This window comes from Festucalex cinctus, chromosome 4, assembly GCF_051991245.1.
Source record: "Festucalex cinctus isolate MCC-2025b chromosome 4, RoL_Fcin_1.0, whole genome shotgun sequence".
In the NCBI taxonomy this organism is placed as follows: Eukaryota; Metazoa; Chordata; class Actinopteri; order Syngnathiformes; family Syngnathidae; genus Festucalex; species Festucalex cinctus.
Window position 1 is genome coordinate 28,786,549 of NC_135414.1, and position 18,090 is coordinate 28,804,638.

Consider the following 18,090-nt stretch of genomic DNA (forward strand, 5'->3'; position numbering starts at 1 on the left):
AGAAAATCAACGAAGAAAGATCTTGTAATTAAATTTAGTGACGCTTTGAGAGAGTGAATTTGAAATTTACATCGTTTCCGCTTTTGTTCTGCTTTCACTTGTGTTAAGCTGATTTTTTTTTACACTGTTGGAAAAGTAGCAACTGTAAGCTTGTCGGTATTTTATCTGTTTAAAAACCTGGCTCCGTCCAGTCGTTTACCCATAAGCGAAGGTTGTGCAGGATGTGGTTCATGTCTTATTGTCACCACGTGAAAACCACACTGTTCGCAAAATAAGCGTGCAAAGTGCAGTAATGAATCCATCTTCACGTTCCATCAGTGCGTTTTTTTTTTGCTATTGTGGACAGGGACAGAGAAAATGCCACTTTTCCCCGTTTGTTGCTGTTTACTGGAGCCTGGACGCAAAGAAGCGACCTAACTTTTTATTTTTTTTAGTCGTGTTGGGTAAACTGTAATGGATAAACTTCCCCACTAGATTGCGCTCTAGTACAGTAAACCTGTATTTAGGCGCACTTTACTCAACTAGCGGCCTCATTATGGGCCACACTAGTCAGTCCAAATATCCCTGGAATGATCCCCGGCCTACATTACAACCGATGGACCATTTCGAGTCTTCAATACAGCTGACATGGATGTTTCTAGAATGCGGTTGAAGCTAAAGCAAATGGAGAAAACCTAAGCAAACACGGAGAAAAGAAAGCAAACTCTTGAGCTGACATTCAAACCCTGATGCTCAAAAGAACTGTGAGGCAAACATCTAATCATTTTTCCACCTTGCTGTGAAATGATACATAAACAGTAAAAACATAAAGTGCTAAGAATAATAAGAGCCAAACTTGGTTACAGCCAAAGTGATATATTAAAAGTACAATTATATATAAACAACAATAGAAACATGTTTTTATAATTCATACAGAGCAATATCAGCATATGGTGGCATGTTAAAGAAAATAATTGTACTGTTTTTTTCTTGGGCAGAATGTGGTAATTATTGCTTTGAGCGACCCTGAGACCAGGAAGTGCGTCAGTTGAATTTGAATAATGGTGACCATTCATCTAAGTCACCCAGCTGTCCACGCGAAGTCGTTTGGCCGCCGCGCTCTCATCAGCCTCCGAGTGAGCGTTGGCCAGCGGCAGGAAGTCGGGGCGACGGCGTGGAGGATGCTCGTCCCGCTGGTCGACGCCCTCGGAAGGAGTCGAATAGCCCCGAGGAGGAGGAGGAGGGGGGGAGGGAGGCTCGTCCTTGATGCTGATGTTGTTGTGGTTGCTGGTGATGCCTGGCCTGCAAACAGGAAGGGGGAGAGCACTTTAAAACAAGCATTGCTGTATACAAAGTGCTGTACATGAAACAGAAATTGGTCGTGCAGTAAAGAATAAGAAAAACAAGAATATTATCAAAAGTCTTGTAATATTTTTTGCAATTTTGTCAATTTTTAATACAACTTTCACTTGTCTTTAGTTGTAATCATAGGTGAGCCAGGAACTTTGTTCGTATGGCAACGACGCAAAAAGTAAATAAAAAAAAAAAACTCAAATTCCCATCATGCATCGGGAGCGAGAACGGCCCAATCACATGAGGTCTTCTCTGACGTCACACGTCATATAAAAATGCACTACGCTGCTTTTTCTCTTTCTTTCTCGACCGGCGAAGGTCGACTAAGACTCGAGGACGAGACTACATGTAAGTTCGATGCGTTGTTGAATGGATGAACGTTTTATTTTTATGTGGCTGACAAATAGCGCTCCGAATTGTCTTTAACTCAACAGTGCAGAAAAGTAGGCTAAAACAAAAGGCTAAGCTAAAGCTCCGTGCGTTTGGTGGGCCCCGCACCACGTGGTTGGCGATTTGCTACCATTAACATTTTGGCCTTTTTTTTTTTTATGTGCAATTTAAGCAGTTTTAAAAACAAGAAAATGTATTTGTCTAACTAAAAAAAATTAAGGGCTTAACCTTGATTCATATTTCCTTCGAGAGAGAATACCTCCGCTTTTAAGCATTTGCCTCGACTTTTGCGACTAAAATGTGACACGGGAACTAGTTGAATCGATTAACAGATGATACTTTATAAAGTACTTTCAGGTCTCAAGACTCGTGACTGGGCTGACTTGTTTAGCTTTATCCGGACTGAAACCTGTAGTCTGACTTCTGGCATTTCAATTTTTGTCTTGATACCTAATTATAAACATGTCCCGCTCTCCTTCAAAAACAACAACAACAAAATACGTATTGACTCGTACAAAAATCCAACAGGCTCCTATCGAAGCCGTTGTTGCTCTTTTAGTAGCATTAAACGGTCAAAAGGAAGCCGACATGAAAACTTTCACCGACGGTCGCTGTTCAGTTTTCACAAATAACTGATACAGCAACAATTTTGGGGAAGGACATTTATTTTTTTTTAAATTATAACAGGTCCACAAGAACTTAAATGGTTTCTTTTTCTGCAGGTGGTGACCTCATAATGCCTGAACTACAAATCAGAGGTATGTCTGACTTAGTGTACTACCATACTGTACAGTGGAACTGCCAATTTCAAACACTGGTGTCATTTTTATACATTTAATTAGTTCCGCGGTGCATTTAACTGGCGGTGATGACAAACTTGCCCTCACTGAGATCTGTGACTGATCCTCTTAATTACTGAGCCATGTTGCAATCGATTACCTGAACCGATCAATGAAACCTCATCTAATAGTCAATTTATTTCATTTAGGGTGAAAAGTCTTCAGCGGCATTCAGGTAAATATATAATTGGTGCACTAGTACTGCTCGTGTTGGGATTCTATGTGAAATTTCAGGAGGTAAAAAGTAACATGATCGTTCAAGGATTTGGTGCATTGTCAGTTGATTCTGAAATGTGACCCAATATCCTCAATTTACTGTGATGAATGCGTGTAGGCTGTACGCATGCAATCCTAAGGGCCAGGCTTGTGTGTAGCTTGTGTCCTCCAAGTGCATGCTAGAACATGCAGGCGGTCTTTTGACTGCTCTGACTCGACCATGGCAGCAGCAGCCACTCGGCTGTCCCACAGATATATAATGGTTGCATTCCATTCACACAGGCCTTGTTGTGTACTCAAATTTCTTTTCTTTTTCTTTTTTTTTTTGTCCAGTTTATCGCACGTCTGAGGTGACACATTTAGGTATGTACGGTTTATTAATGCAGGATTTTTGTGATCAGTGATGACCTTTTTTTAACAAGAGACTGTTGGATGACTCTTGCGGATATGGGACTGAGATCAAGCCTACACTAATGAAATCTTGTTTACAAAGCCTTTGACATTCAATAAAGGTGACTTTTTGTTTTGTTTTTTTGTTCGCAGGTCATTTGGACTTCGCTGCATCACCTGGAGTTGTTGGCCTTCTAGCCTCTGAGTGCTTTAATGTGACTCGTGGGTTACCTGTATTGCATGTAATTTGGATTTGCTAATAAACCACATTTTGTATCTTAATAGTTTGTCTTATCAAATAACTCCTCATTAACCCCATAAAATAAATGGGGCGATTAGCTAATGGAGATGGGATTATAAAAAGTAAAGCCTGATTTGGTTCCAGGGTCAAATGTGCTAATGTACACAATGCTTTATCATTTATTGCCTTTTTTGGGCAAAATTTAGGTTGTGGCATCAATAGATGAACCTCTGCGTGACCATCAATTAGCTTTTACTTTATCTTGTGCTCCTTTATCATTCTAAAAATTCTTGCCTGTGGCTGAATTTGTTTCATTTTTAAGGAGCACGCACAAAAAAAAAAAAAAAGCTTCAGTCTTGTTCACACCATACCCCAGTGAGGTGGTCATCTGTTGTTGCCATGTGGTCATGGAGTTTAAAGGTGGTCCAGCCGGCGAGGAGAAACCTGGCATTTCAGCACTGCCAAGTTCGTAATCTGGAGGGGTTCAATCATTTACAAGGGCAATTATATTAACACCATTGATATTTTACATTTTCCCCAATTAAAAAAATGGGTACTAACTAAAGCATTTATTTTTTTAAATGAGTGACGTACAGAAAACAAGTTACTGTACACAAGCATTTTCATGTTTTTCCTATTTAAAAAGAAATGCGCACTAACTACTTTTTTTTTTTTTCTCTTTAAATAATTGCTAGAACTCTAGCAATAAAAGGTATATTTTGTCACTATCATATTGGGTGTCCTAAATTTTTTTTTACTGTATTATTACCGTTATATGCAGAGGTGATGGTGCTGTAGAGCAGGTTGTGCTGAGTCATGCTTGGGGTGCTGATGGAGACCACCGGCGTGCTCAAGGCTGAACTCGAATGACATTGATCAACCTAAAAAAAAAAAAAAGTCATATTACTAATGTATATTTTCCATATCAAATGTGGTGTGAGTGCCCATTCTTGCAAACATTTGCCCACAAAACCAGTTTTCGCCAGTCGACATGAAAGTCGAACGCCGTGTTGCCATTTATGGCCACATGGTGGCGTTAACAGCTGGCTATATTACATTTTCGTTTCTCATGTCTCATTGAAAAGGATATTCAAAAAGCTTCCTTTAAAAATAGCAAGAGGGTCATGATTTTGTGTTTAACCACTAAGAGTACAGACTAAAACGACAAGTATAAATCTTTTTTTTTAAAATACGAAGTATAAAACAGGCAGACAAAAGTCCTTTTTTTTTTTTAACCACAGGAAGCAGAAGTTTGCGTCTGTTTGGTGTCACTGCAGTGACCGCACCCTGGATTAGGTCATCCCATGTTCGAGCGTACTACCCCGTGTGCTAGTAACAAACTAGTGGATGTCTCACATACAATCACCGACGGTGTCGTTCTTGGAATGGAAATAAATACTTCAATATAAAACAATATTTAATATTCTTTACAGTATTTTTTGTTGTTGATTTAAATAATTGAATAAAAGTATTAAGATATTAAAAAATAGGTGTAACAATTGACTATTTAAAAAAAATAAAATGTATTAATAAAGTAATTTGAAAATAAACATTATTTACAGTATTTTTTGTTGATTTAAAGAATTTAATAAAAGTATTTAGATATGAAAAAATACATGCAATAATCAACCATTTGTTTTACAATATTAAAAAAAGAAAATTTATTGATACTAAAGTCATTTAAAAAAAAGTATTTATTTGTATTACATGTATAACTCTTAAATATTAAACATTTAATTATACCAAAAAAAGGAAAATTCTTGAATTTCAATGAATTTCATATCCATTAAAGATGAAGTGAGATAATTGACAAAAGAAGCAACACACACGTACCAGCGTGACCAACCCAGCTTTGGACGCAGGGATGAGCACTCGCAGGTCAGACTTGCGTGCCGACATCGGAGATTTAGGCGGGAGAACTTTTCTGGATGAATCCACAAAGCCATTCACTAAAACACACCCCCAAAAAAAGTTTTAACGTTGACATTTGCGTCATTATGTCATAACTTGTAAAAAGCTCAACAGCAGCAAAGCATGAGAAGGATGAGGAGCATGCAAGTGCAGTTATTTATTATAGAGGAGATCACACTGAATTATTGAGCTTGATGTTACATAATGGCGGCGCTCATACGAGGCTCGGCCTAATGGGGAGGGCGAGTACGAAGACAAGTGGGGTGGAGATACTAGATGCCACACACGTCACTATTAGCCCGACTAACTAACCAAGAGCATGTGCGACTGTCAAAAGGAACATACCGTCTGGCCCAGATCCATTTTGAAGCATCAAATCAGGACTGCTTTGCATATCACCTGAATGTAGACAACAAATTAGTAAGATTCATATGAAACATAACGACTCCATCTACCATTTTCTGTTGTATTGAATCCAAAGTAAGTTAAGTTAGTTTCTTTTATAGAAATAAGTTAATCAAGTAGAAGTAAAAGTAAATTGTGGCATTGCTCACAGACTAGTGTTAATTTTGTCAACAAAAACTAAACAAAAATAATTTCGTCAACACACATTCTTCACATGACTAAAACTAGACGAGACTTTACTAAAACCCTCAAATCAGTCTGCATTTTCGTCGACTAATGAAGACGGGACAAAATAAAAACTGGACTAAAAATCTGTGGACATTTTAGTTCATGAACAAAAATGAGCTGAAAATGTTCTGATTTTGTAAAAAAAAAAAAAAAAGCCAACGGGTATAAACTTTCCAACAATAATGTTAACCCGACCGCTAACTAATGCTGGCTAACTTGCTAGCTTGTAGCATGTAGCCATAGTAGCCACTTGTTGATATACTGTGATTGTGTGTCAAGTTGTTTTTCATTAAAACAAAAACAAACACAAAAAAAAGACAAAAATTGCATGTGAAATCGTTTTAGATAAAAAATTCTGAACAGAATCTGTTGACAAAAAAAAAAAATTATATACAGGAATAAAATGACTGTCCTGACGAAAGCGTTGACAGTTTTTGTTGACTAAAACTAGACAAAGTTATGTTTTCTTGGACTAAAATAAAGAGTAAAAAAATGCTCTATTTATAGTCAACTAAAAATGGACTAAATAAAAATGTGATGAAGTGGACTAACTATGATTAAAAACTAACAAGCGTGATTGAAACTGGACTAAAACTGAGACAAAATTAAAAAATGGTGCATAAAATTAACACTATCACAGACTAACAAATGTATTGACGAACCAAGTAAATTATGAACTACCTGACTGACTGCTATACACACACACCTGTGTTGGTGGTGCTGGCCGACCTGTGCGTCGCGTGGACGTTCCTGTGCAGGTGAGCATGCTGAGACGCCATCGCCATCATCCGCCCGTCACCGTTCCCTCCTCCTTCCATGTGCATCAAGTTCTGCTGCGGCACACTTGATGACTACAGACGGGTAACATTACATTGGAAGTCACTCATTACTCAACATGATATGAGTAGATTAACTGCTTCAATGAGTGAGACCGAGTGGATATTAAAAAAATAAATAAAAATCTACACACCCCTGTTCAAATGTCAGATTTTTTTGATGACATCTCCCAGACACGTGGGACAATAAATTTGGGTAAAAATAATAATAATTTGCAACTGTAACTAAAGAATCACAAGGTCTGTATTTAAATGTGTTAAGTCACAGATGAGGAGGCGTAGCATCACCCACCATCTTGTGGCTCCTGATCATGTGGTCAAACTCGTCATTGATCTTCTTGTATTTGGCTTCAGTGTTTGGAGTCAGCGCGTAGGTGGCGCCGTCGGCCCCGTCCGGGCTGTCACAGCCCCGTTGCTCTTTCTTGTTCAGAGCCTTGCGGGGCAAGCAAAGTGGGGAAAAGGATTTGGTGAAATATTTTAAAATTACAAAAATATTAGATGAAAAATTTCTGAAAAAACCCCCCTCAAATATTTAGCAAAAATATAAATGAAGAATTCCAAAAATACTGAGAAAGAAACATACACAATAACAATAACAATAATAATAAATAAAAAAATACTGTTCGATACCACTATTTTTCAGACCGATTACTCAACTCTTGAGTCGTCACCGGTACAGATACCAATAACTCTTTTAATAAATAGAATTTCCCCAAAAGACAATGCCAAATAATTTTAAAGAAAGACATATATATCCCAATATAGCATTTTCCTTCGACTTAGACTTTTGCATGAAATTAATGGCAATTTTCTTTTCTTCTCATTTAAAATTTGTAGCTCCTGATCGTGAAATATCAGCTACAATAGGTATCAGCTGCCGTCACGAGTACTGATACCTTGAAAGAAGGGCGGGTATTGGCCTGATACTGATACTTGGTACTGGTACTTGCTCTATTAGAAAATAATATTAAAATAGATTTAAAAAAACAACAAAAAACAAACAAACGTTTGATGAAAAATACAAAAATATTAGAAAAAAAAAGTACAATATTTGGAAAAAGGACAAATATTAAACATATTTTATTTTTATAAAAGAAAAATAAAGTCCTGAACATTGTAAAAAAAAACAAAAAACATTTGAAATCTTATCTGGCTAAACGATAAATTGCAGTTGTGACACGTGGTGATGCAACAGGCGTTGTCATCGTTGCTGCACTTTGTTCATACAAGGGAGGACCTTACATCCTGGTTGAAGTCGTCCCTCCTGGTGTGACAGACCAAACTCGTGCCAAATGGTCAGCGAACGCTTTTGTGACGACGGCGGGAGGCCGGAGTCAAATGTCAACGCTTTGCAAATGTTTCCGTCCGCCATGTAAACCACGTCCGGGCGTCACGCTAACAAGCGATACAAACAAGCAAATGAAGCCGAGAACAGTTGACACAGGTGCCTTCATGTGGTTAACACCAGCTTAACGGCTACGTCTCACACGTGAATGAGGGTGGGCAAAGTATGGTCGGGGGACCACATAGGGCCAGACCCTTTCTTTTTTTAAACAGGCCCAAAAGGACATTTACATTATCAAGAGTCCACTAATATTTGTTGGATTAGTTCAGCAGTTTTTATTTTATTTTTTATTTATTCATGTCGTTAAACAATTTATTAATTCATCTATGATGAATAATAACAGAAAAATATCAATAAATGAATACAATAAGTGATGTGACTATTTTACATGTCCGTATTAATTCTATAAAGTAGTTGGAAGTGAATTCTAGTTATATTAATCTTAAAAACTAAAACTATAAAAATGTTGTAGTTATTTTTATTAATTGCTATAATTGTTTAATTAATGGATTAGAAACAAACTACAAAATATTACAAAAATATACATTTTAAAGATACAAAATGTTTAATTATTTTATCAAACACTTGGAACAATCAAGTGAAAATTAATTTATTATTAAAAGACTTCATTTTTTAGCTTATTTTTATTCATTGAGCTCTAAATAATTTGGCAATTAATATCACTAATAATAAAATACAAACACATCAACTTTACATTTACATTTAACATTTAAATCCAGTAATAGACTAATTATTATCAAATTAATAATAAGAGATTATCAAAAAATATTATCGAAAATATTTTACATGTATTTATTTTATGTATTTATTTTATTGTCTCGATCTCATTAAATTATTGTAAATAATAAAATACAATCATATACAAAATAGTTATATATTTCATGTATTAAATAATTGGCTAATTAATAATAACTAAATTAAAATTGGCTAATTCATTGCAACTAAATTACTGTAATTTCCAGTGACGGACGATTTTCGTAGGTGAACTGTACCACATCCATCCTCTCAAATGCCCATTAAGATGCAATTTGTGTAAGTATATGAATGTTTGTAAGGTTCTAGTAATGCCAAGAGGGATTTTATGTATGGCTGACAGCAGAAAAAAAATTACTCAGAACCCCCGTCGCAACTCAATCACTGTGCAATCATTCATCTTACAACAACAAAAAACTATTGCTGAAGTTTGCCAGTGGATCCCGACAGACTAAAAATCAAACGCTGCCCTTGAGCAAAAAACGTTTACGTCCACTCGAGACACAGTGGAACTCAAAAGTGGCATAAAAAGACGCCGTCCGGGATGAAAAGGATGAAGTCCCACCTCCACGATGTCTGCGTTGGTCCTGCTCTCGTGGGGCTCGTTGTACTCGGTGTACTTGAGCAGCACCTTGTCCATGTCGGTGCTGGCGTACTGGAACAGCTTGTTGGAGCCGTTGAAGACGATCAGGGCGATCTCGCAGTCGCACAGCACGCTCAGCTCGTACGCCTTCTTCATCAGGCCGAACTTTCTCTTCATGAACGTCACCTGCATGGACACACAACCCATGAAAAGATTATATTATGTAACATTTTGCACTTTTATGTCACATCTTTACAACTCATAAATGACAGCTGTAATAATCAGACATTTTCTATTACAAATAAAGGAATTCATTTGCATTATTATTGTTATATTGCATGTCATAGGACAACTTTCAGGATCCACATACACCAAGTTCACAAGTGTTGTCTACAAGCAGCGCGGAGATGAGTAATAAAGAAAATAAAAAGAGAAGTAACTAAAAGCGGAAGGCAAAGTGTGTAAATTTAGGTCAGGAGAACAAAAATACACATCAGCCTGCATCCAGCTTGGCCAAGACAAACTTGGATGGGATGTAAACAACACCACCTCATCCCTTGCCCCTGTGCCCACAACTTCCTCCGCACGCAAACAAGAAGGGATTACTATAAATAGGATGAATTATCAATATTTATAGTGTGACATTAATGGAGCATATGACCAAAACTGATTTATTATGTGAATGTGTGGGGTATGTCATTGATTAATAATCTTTTAACATCTGAAAAATCCTTATTTAGGTGTGTACCAGGCTGAAGAGGTGCCCAAAAAAACAAAAACAACCTTCAGCTGCATTTGTTAGCTTGTTAGCAAAATAATGCTACACTTATGCTAATTCCGCATGTTACCGTACTATGCACTGTATTCTACGCATCTGCTCTGTTAAAGGATTTTTTTCCCCCCAGGTGCAGGACTGTCTCAGAAAATTAGAATATTTTGATAAAGTCAAAAATGCCACACATCCTGGATTCATTACAAATCAACTGAAATATTGCAAGCCTTTTATTATTTTAATATCGCTGATTATGGCTTACAGCTGAAGAAAACTCAAATATACTATCTCAAAATATTATAATATTTTCTCAGACCAAGTAAAAAAAAAAAAAAGCCATAATCAGAAAAAAAAAAAATCTCATTTAGTACAATTCAGAATCAATTAGAAATGTCCTAAAATCGATTTTATTTAAATTATTTTATAATATCTCTGCCCTTGTTTGTGTACTGGGAACGCTGTTCATGTTGTACCCAATTTGTCCAATTAGGGGCAGTGTGGTTCAGTGCATTCTGATACACAGTTAAATTGTAGCCACATTAGAGAGTAGAAGGAAAAAGTCACGATCAAGTTATGCCAATAAAAGTCGATTTTTTATTTTTTATTTTTTTTGCAGCGTAGGAAGGGCATATACGGGGGAGTAATGTTAAGATGTTTCTCTGTATACATTTCTGAAGTATTTTGTATTAATAGCCATTCTTATGAGGGATAAAAATGTCGTAACATGCTAATTAGCATTAGCGAGTTAGACTGGAGTAGATCATGACAATTAGCTCATCTATAAAATGAAGCAGAAATCATTGTCAATCAAATCATTTTGAATCTAAAATTGATTCTGAATCCAATCGCAGACCCAAAAATTTGAATCAAATCGAATCGTGAGACAGTCAAAGATTCACAGCCCTACTAGACAGATAATGCAACATTCCCGGAATAGGGAAGTAGAAGCTCAACCCCCCCACCCCCCCATCCAGTCATGGAGTCGCTCCGGTCCAGACGTGCAAACATTAAACACAAACACATATTTATTTCCCTAGCCGCGTGGCTATTTACAGCGCCGCCACCTCGCTCGCAGACAGGCCGCCGTTTGTTGCCCGATATATTTAGCCGGCGTCGCACCGCGTGGGATTCCAGCGGGCAGCGGCGGGCGGCGCGAAGCCCGCCGCCAGCAGACGGCCGGGAGAGAAGAAGGAAGAGTTGTTGTGCTCCGCCCTGAAAATGACAGGGTGCCGTCCGGACCCGGCTAACCCCAAATTGCCGTCCTCGCCGCTGAAAATGTTGAGAGTCCACAGAAGGGATCCTTGAGGGATTCCTTTGCAAAGCAGACAGCATATTTGCTGTACTATTTTTAACAGCGGCATCAACAAGTTAATTGGTGCCAAAACTGCAAGCAATAATGTTTACATTGTCTGCGCATGTGACATTTGTTTACATTATGGGCTCTATAGTCTCTTGCCAGAGTAGTGGGGCTTATTTCCTTTGATATGTGATATGTGTATTGGCATAAGTAGTGTAATGTGATTTTGGTGAATTGGATCAGGTACAGGCAGACAGATTTTGAGCTTGGAGGACTTTGTATACTATGAGTAGGGCTGCACAATATATCGAAAAAATATCGATATCGCGATATTGGCCCTTGCAATTGTCATGTTGCTGGGCTCTCAGTGTTTTTCTTGTCTCACAGTGCCTGATTAATGAGAGGGGCGTGTCCCCTGCACCACACCTGCAGTGCATCACCTATTAGGCCTTCATAAGGACTGGGACTCCTTGCAGCCACTGTTGGGTCGTTGCTCCGTCTGCTCACAGCCATCGTCTAGTGTTTCTACTGTTTTTCGCCTTCGCTAATTATTATAGTCCAAGATTCTCGATTTTCATCTACGTAAGTTTTGCTACGTCTCTTTTTGTTCCCACTTTTATGTGGCGTGTTTCATAGCTATAGTAAGTTGTTGCTTTCTTGTGTTTGCGGTTTGTAGCCTTCGGGTGTTTTTGTGTTGTGTTAATTTCCCTCCTTGCAATTTGCAAGCACCTTTTGTTAACCTTTTTCCTGGCTGTGTCCAGCGCTTTATGTTCATATTCACGTGTTTTGGTGAATAAAACCTCTCGCTTACTCCTCTGTATTCTGGGATCCACTCTCCGGTCGCACCGGAACCTTAACAGCAATATGCATATCGCAAAGGCACGCAATAAGTTTTATATGGAATTTTATGCTTTTTATATGAATTTGACCAGTCAGACGCTAACTTAAAATGTGCATCGCCATTCAATAGTTGAAAATTATCAAGACTTAATTAACTAAGATTACATGAAGGTTGCTTATTTTTCCCCATGAAAAATGCTTTTCTTTCATTAGGTAATAAAAATGTAATTTCTTTAAGTACATGTTAAATATCGCAATAATATCGATATCGCTATGTTCAGCAAGTATATCGCATGTTTTTCCAATATCGTGCAGCCTTAACTATGAGTGCATGTAAATGGACAGATGTTTGTTTACATGTATGCCAATGGTCAAACAGATGTTCACAGTAAGGACTCCATTGCCATTACGAGCACGAGACATGCTGCACGGGGCAGGCTAAACTGGGCTTTGGTATTTCGACAGATGCGTGCACCTTGTGCCAATGGATGCAGCTCCCCTCATTCCATTTAAAATCAGCGCGCAAGAAGTGAACCGTCATGTTAGTCACAGATCATGTGGGACGACTTCCAGATCTAGACGATCAAACTGGTGACTGCTAGATGAACAACAGAAGATAACATTCGTGATAAACAAAGCAATCCTGAATGATAGCAACAACTGGAAAAAGGAACACAAAAAAAGCTAGAAAAATATCAAAGACTGAAGGAAGTACTCGAGAAAATGTGGACAGTAAAGGTCTCTTTAGATTTGTTTGTGTGTGTGTAATAATTAACAGTCAAAACTTAAATCGAAGTGGCTAACCTGCCGGTTCCTCTCCTCCACGATGCGGGTGATCTGAATCTTCTTCCGCCCCATCTCCAAGAAAAAAAAGAGATTTGCGCTAACTACAAGATGGAGAAGCAGCGAGCTCACGTCAAGGTGGTCCTCAAAGCATGATCCCAATGGTGGCGTAGCCTGTCCAGACACACATGACAATGACGATGTTAGAAAAAAGGCAAGAGCAAACGTTTTGGATACTTCCTCAAAAAAAAATATCCTCAAAATGATCGGCAAACTTGGACGCCGCATTGTGGCCTTTAAATGAGATTTCACTTTTTCATTTACTGTTCACTTATAGAAAAAGCAAATGACAACGACATTCAAAATAAGTTATTTTTCCCCTAGCATCAGCTTCCACAGAAATAATGGAAATTAATATTTTCTTGACAGAAAACGTACAGTAATTCTGCTTTGAAAATGTCCATGTTGTTAGAACATGTACACAAACATGATCTGCAAGAAATTGCATTTCAAAGCGTAATAAAGGTGAGTCAAGGCAACCTCAGCAAAAATCGTTTGGGTCAAAAGTTTCCAACATGAGGATGCAACGCATAAATGTGCGGCATAACTTTAGGCAATATTCAGCGCAATTTGTGAAAATGTTTTTGTGTTCCTGCTTCCACTAAAGATGAGCACCATCATGTCTTGCATTTTCACCAATTGCTATTTTAAATGTCAACCAAACCTGCTGTTAAAAGTTTCAATCAAGTAAAAATCTGACATCACCTACCTCGTCTCACTCTCGTATCCAAACCTTCCTCAGCAGGAGTGTGCGTGTCTCCCTTTCAAACACTTTAGGGCTGAACTTGCCTTTTTTTTCCCCCCATGCCTCCCCCAACACTTCCCTCTCTGCTCTTAATCTCTTCCTGTCTTAGAGGAGGCACTGAGTGAGGCAATTTATCCCATCCCTGACTGGAATATGGCACCATTGAAATGAAGAAACCGCAGATACGGTAATAGTGCCCCATAGGAGTGTGATGATATAATCAATTGTGATACTTGGTCTCATGATATAGTATCGATACGCCTACGCAAGTATCGCGATATTTGTAGTTAACATTCAAATATTTATTTTTATATTTATTATACTTTCCTTAAGTTATTGCAAATATTGTGGTTTTAATTTATTTAATTTCTTAAGCATATGCTATATTTAATAGTTAAATATTTGAATTTAAATTTGTTTCTTACATACCACCAAATACTCATCCTTTGTGAAATGCACAAGCATTTATTTACAATATGCATACAATATCTGAATATTTTTTCTTACATCATACAGGTGAATTCATATTTCACTATAATTAAATGTTTGCATTTAACATTTAAATATTAGTAATAGTATTATTTTATTCCTTACACCCAAAATTTACACTAAATTGTTTTTTATATTTAATAATAAAAACATGTTATTTCATTTCATTGCTTTATTTCATACATTCCATCCTACAGTTAAAATTAAAACATTTTTTTTCAGATAATATACTGTATAATTTTTAATACACCAGAACAAATACTTTAAATTATCTTAAATATTTTTATTTGATGCCTTTTTTTTCTTACAACAAATTTTACTATTCTCAAACATATCTTTATATTTATAAATATTTGGATCTACCCCAATAACAGTATTTACGGTCCCTTCATCTATGTTTTTTTTTTTTCTCCAGGGGATCATTGTTTTATAATACATCATTATATGATTGCTAATTACATGGCATGTTTCAAGTGACACATATTTTCTCCCATGTGGTCAAATTTGACCTGACAATTCCGCTCATAAAAACAAAACGTATAATTTAAAAGTGATGTGAACACTCCGCACGCCGGTCATCTTGCACCGCCGTCATGACATCAGTGGGAAAATGTGAGCCAGTCGAAGACATCAGCATCATTTTGGGCTGGGTGATATGACCTCAAAATAAAGTCTCTGTTTTTTTTTTTTTTGCTTTTCTTTTCACGTTACGCGGGGGAGTGTACAGTTTTAAAAGCGCTAGCAAGATATGAATGTAGCCTCATTTTATCCGTCCTGCACTGGAGTCTGGCCGAAGACACGCCCCCTTCACTAACATGCATGTGCGCGGTCCTCAAACATGACCATTCAAATGCCATGCGATTATTAAAGTGCCCACGTAAAGTTGATCCTTCGAACCCCTGCCACTCTCTAGGCAACAGAGATAAAATATTTCTAGCATGGAAGCACGCACCTCGGGTCAAAAGTTTTAACGTGAATAAATTAGCATACGATTTGATTTTGGGTTTCTTCATTTTCTTGAACATACAGGATTTGCGAGGTTTCGCACCCAAGACTCACTTGAGTGAATTCTGTGTAAAAGGCACAGGCGAATAAATGCCCGAATTTTGCGCAAAATCCTGCGGAAAGATTACAGAAACAAACTTCCACCATTTGACGCTGAGCACAAGTTGGGGTCAGTGTGAGGCCTCGCCGATGTGCTCGGTCAGCAAGGGGTCGACCCAATTAGACACAAATCTTCAGCCGCTAACGAGGTGGAAGGATGAAAGAGCCGGCATTTACTTTGACCCGGCGGTGTCGAGAAGCATCGTGGGTGTACACTTTACAACTATCGGCTAATTAGTGCTCGTTAGCACCCCCGATGATGAGCTGTTTTTTTGTTGGCAGGTTTTATGGTTAGCATGATGCAATGATCAGAAAGTTGTGGTCACCATCTTGTATCTGTAACCCAGTTTGAGTAATAAGTAAATAGGCAGCATTGCAAAGAACAACAACCATTTGAATGTCACATTCTTTGCCACTTTTCCACCTAAAGTTTGCACGAGGTTTCCATATTGAACGTCCAATTACCTGTAGGAGAGTGAGAGCGAGAACACCTTAAATACAAACTAAATTAAAATAACTTGAAGTGTAATATGTTGGGTGGAAACATTAAAATGTAATATCTGAATTTCAAATAAATGTTTTAAATATTAATTAAATTATAAATTTTAATTAAATATTTGAAATTAAGTTTAAGTTTTTAAACTTCATTACAAACATGCACACTCATACGCACACACAAACACACACACTTAGGGCTGGTCAACTGATCGATTTCACCGTGATTTCAATTGTGCTATCTCACGATCATAAAAGCCCAATCAAAGAAAAACTTTTAGTTATCCGCATGGCAGTCAATGAAAAATGTCATTGACAGGCTAATAGAAAATTATCAAGTCATGGGAGTGATACCATACCTTTCAAAACAAAATATTCACACACTTGTCAAGTCACTTTGTAACGCATACAGACAGATAATATAGCAATACTCCAAGAGATTCCTGTAAATTTTTTATAATTTATGAAGGAGGGGACTCTAAAAGGAGTTTCAGTAACAAAGCCAGGTCAGGGAATCAAGCACAATCACAACTTTCTTCTTCTACACTTTTTAAATCTTCATGGACATGTGCACGGCACCACACTGCCCCAGAGAGGTCCAGCCATGAACAGCAGGAACACCCAATATTTATTTATTTAGTTATTTAAATTTCTACTATTTTAAAATATTATTTTAACTTGCAAATATTCTGGTTGTTTGTTCAAGTTAGATTTAAAATCGAGCCATTTTAAACTAAACAGAAAAACCTTTGATAAACTATAGCACGTCTTTATTTCTGACTTGTACGAGGAGTAACTACTCATTCTCATCAGTAACTTGACTGCTACTGTCAACATGAATGTGGTGGTGTGAAATTGTGAAACAGTATAAGTGAAGACTTAAATTTCAAATCAGTTTAAAAGAATGCATAAAAAAAAAAACATGCTGCACAGGGGGTATGGGTGACTCAACAGATGTATGTATACAGAATGTACAGGGGTATATTGGGCACCATGTTGATATGTGGTATATAATGGGCAGGCCTATATGTTCCTAAGATCTATTTATCTATAAATACATGTATTTGAGTTTGCACTTATGGTGAAGCATACACTCAGTGTTTGTTTCAGCTTGGGATCAAATTTATATAGTACATTTGCATTTGATTGTTTTTAGTACTTGTTTGAAATAAAATATTCAATTAATCGACCAATAAGCAGTATTATTATCAAGATTAGTCAAGCATGGACTGCACTTCATATTCCCATTACAAGTTAAAATGACTTTTTAAGACATAAATTGACAAGGAAGCATCCTTAATTCCTTCCTTTTACTGTGAAGCTAACGCGGCTAACTGGCTAGCATTGGTCCAGACTCGAGAGTTGTCTTACCCAAAGTGTCCAGAACGACATTCTCGCTCAAAAGAATGATTGAAAAGTCAACTATGAAATGTAAAAACACATCGAAGATTCCTAACAGCGTGTTCGAGACGTCAACAGCCACTCGTTTTCGACACAAATGGCTGACAAACACAAAAATAAGCACCAAAGTGGACTGAAGTTCACTCACCGTCGCCCACTTTCGATGAAGACGAAGATGAAGAAGATGAAGGGAAGAATTAGATGAAGGGAAGAATTAGATGAAGGGAAGGGAAGAAGATGAAGGACGGATAAGAGGTACAGTACTAGTCAGCGAGTGGGAGGAGACGACTCACACGCTCACATCCTCCCCGTCCGAGGAAGCTCACGCTCTGACTACAAGCCACGCCCACCCCGCTATCATCTCCTTGACAACAAGACAGTACGACGTACACTTTCCACTACAAGAAGTACTCCTCGTTACTCACTAGTGTCAATTTTGTCTGCCATTTGAAAATGTAGTCTCAGTTTTAGTCCAATTTCAGTCACGCTTGTTAGTTTTTTTTTAATCACAGTTAGTCAACCTCATCTAATTTTTATTTAGTCAATTTTTAGTCGACTATAAATCTAGCATTTTAGTCTTTATTTTAGTCCAAGAAAACGTCATTTTATTCGTC

General features: G+C 37.5%; 1 protein-coding gene, 1 long non-coding RNA gene and 2 other non-coding genes across 8 annotated transcripts; 3 read left to right on the top strand and 1 right to left on the bottom strand.

Moving 5' to 3' along the window:
• Nucleotides 1-835: 835 nt before the first annotated feature.
• Nucleotides 836-17,793, bottom strand: LOC144018036 (myocyte-specific enhancer factor 2A-like). 5 transcript variants are annotated; one of them, XM_077520120.1, is made up of 10 exons: nt 17,625-17,793; nt 13,204-13,356; nt 9,473-9,676; nt 7,081-7,221; nt 6,659-6,803; nt 5,665-5,718; nt 5,242-5,357; nt 4,178-4,289; nt 3,780-3,882; nt 836-1,281 (listed from the first exon to the last, which is right to left on the bottom strand). In XM_077520120.1, exons 2-10 carry the CDS (start codon nt 13,255-13,257, stop codon nt 1,056-1,058), a joined length of 1,155 nt encoding a protein of 384 aa, XP_077376246.1. In that variant the 5' UTR covers nt 13,258-13,356; nt 17,625-17,793; the 3' UTR covers nt 836-1,055. The 5 variants fall into 5 exon arrangements, with proteins under 5 accessions (XP_077376246.1, XP_077376244.1, XP_077376243.1 ...); XM_077520118.1 differs by lacking the exon at nt 17,625-17,793 and adding an exon at nt 17,447-17,614 and having other exon boundaries at nt 13,204-13,257; XM_077520117.1 differs by lacking the exon at nt 17,625-17,793 and adding an exon at nt 17,447-17,614.
• On the top strand, nt 1,610-3,449 carry LOC144017070 (uncharacterized). Its single transcript, XR_013283087.1, has 5 exons — nt 1,610-1,680; nt 2,445-2,480; nt 2,711-2,736; nt 3,111-3,140; nt 3,321-3,449. It is a non-coding gene; the product is annotated as an uncharacterized LOC144017070 (long non-coding RNA).
• On the top strand, nt 2,247-2,387 carry LOC144018231 (small nucleolar RNA SNORA16B/SNORA16A family). The gene has a single exon (XR_013283371.1). It is a non-coding gene; the product is annotated as a small nucleolar RNA SNORA16B/SNORA16A family (small nucleolar RNA).
• Nucleotides 3,170-3,242, top strand: LOC144018241 (small nucleolar RNA SNORD99). The gene has a single exon (XR_013283381.1). It is a non-coding gene; the product is annotated as a small nucleolar RNA SNORD99 (small nucleolar RNA).
• Nucleotides 17,794-18,090: the final 297 nt, after the last annotated feature.

Excerpts from the sequence above, each read along its gene's own strand:
- LOC144018036 (XM_077520117.1), bottom strand. The coding sequence starts at position 17,467 with ATGTCGTTCTGGACACTTTGG. Across the intron at positions 5,719-6,658 it reads GGCCAGCACCACCAACACAG|GTGATATGCAAAGCAGTCCT; the intron begins GTGTGTGTGTAT and ends GTCTACATTCAG. Across the intron at positions 4,290-5,241 it reads AAGCTGGGTTGGTCACGCTG|GTTGATCAATGTCATTCGAG; the intron begins GTACGTGTGTGT and ends TTTTTTTTTTAG.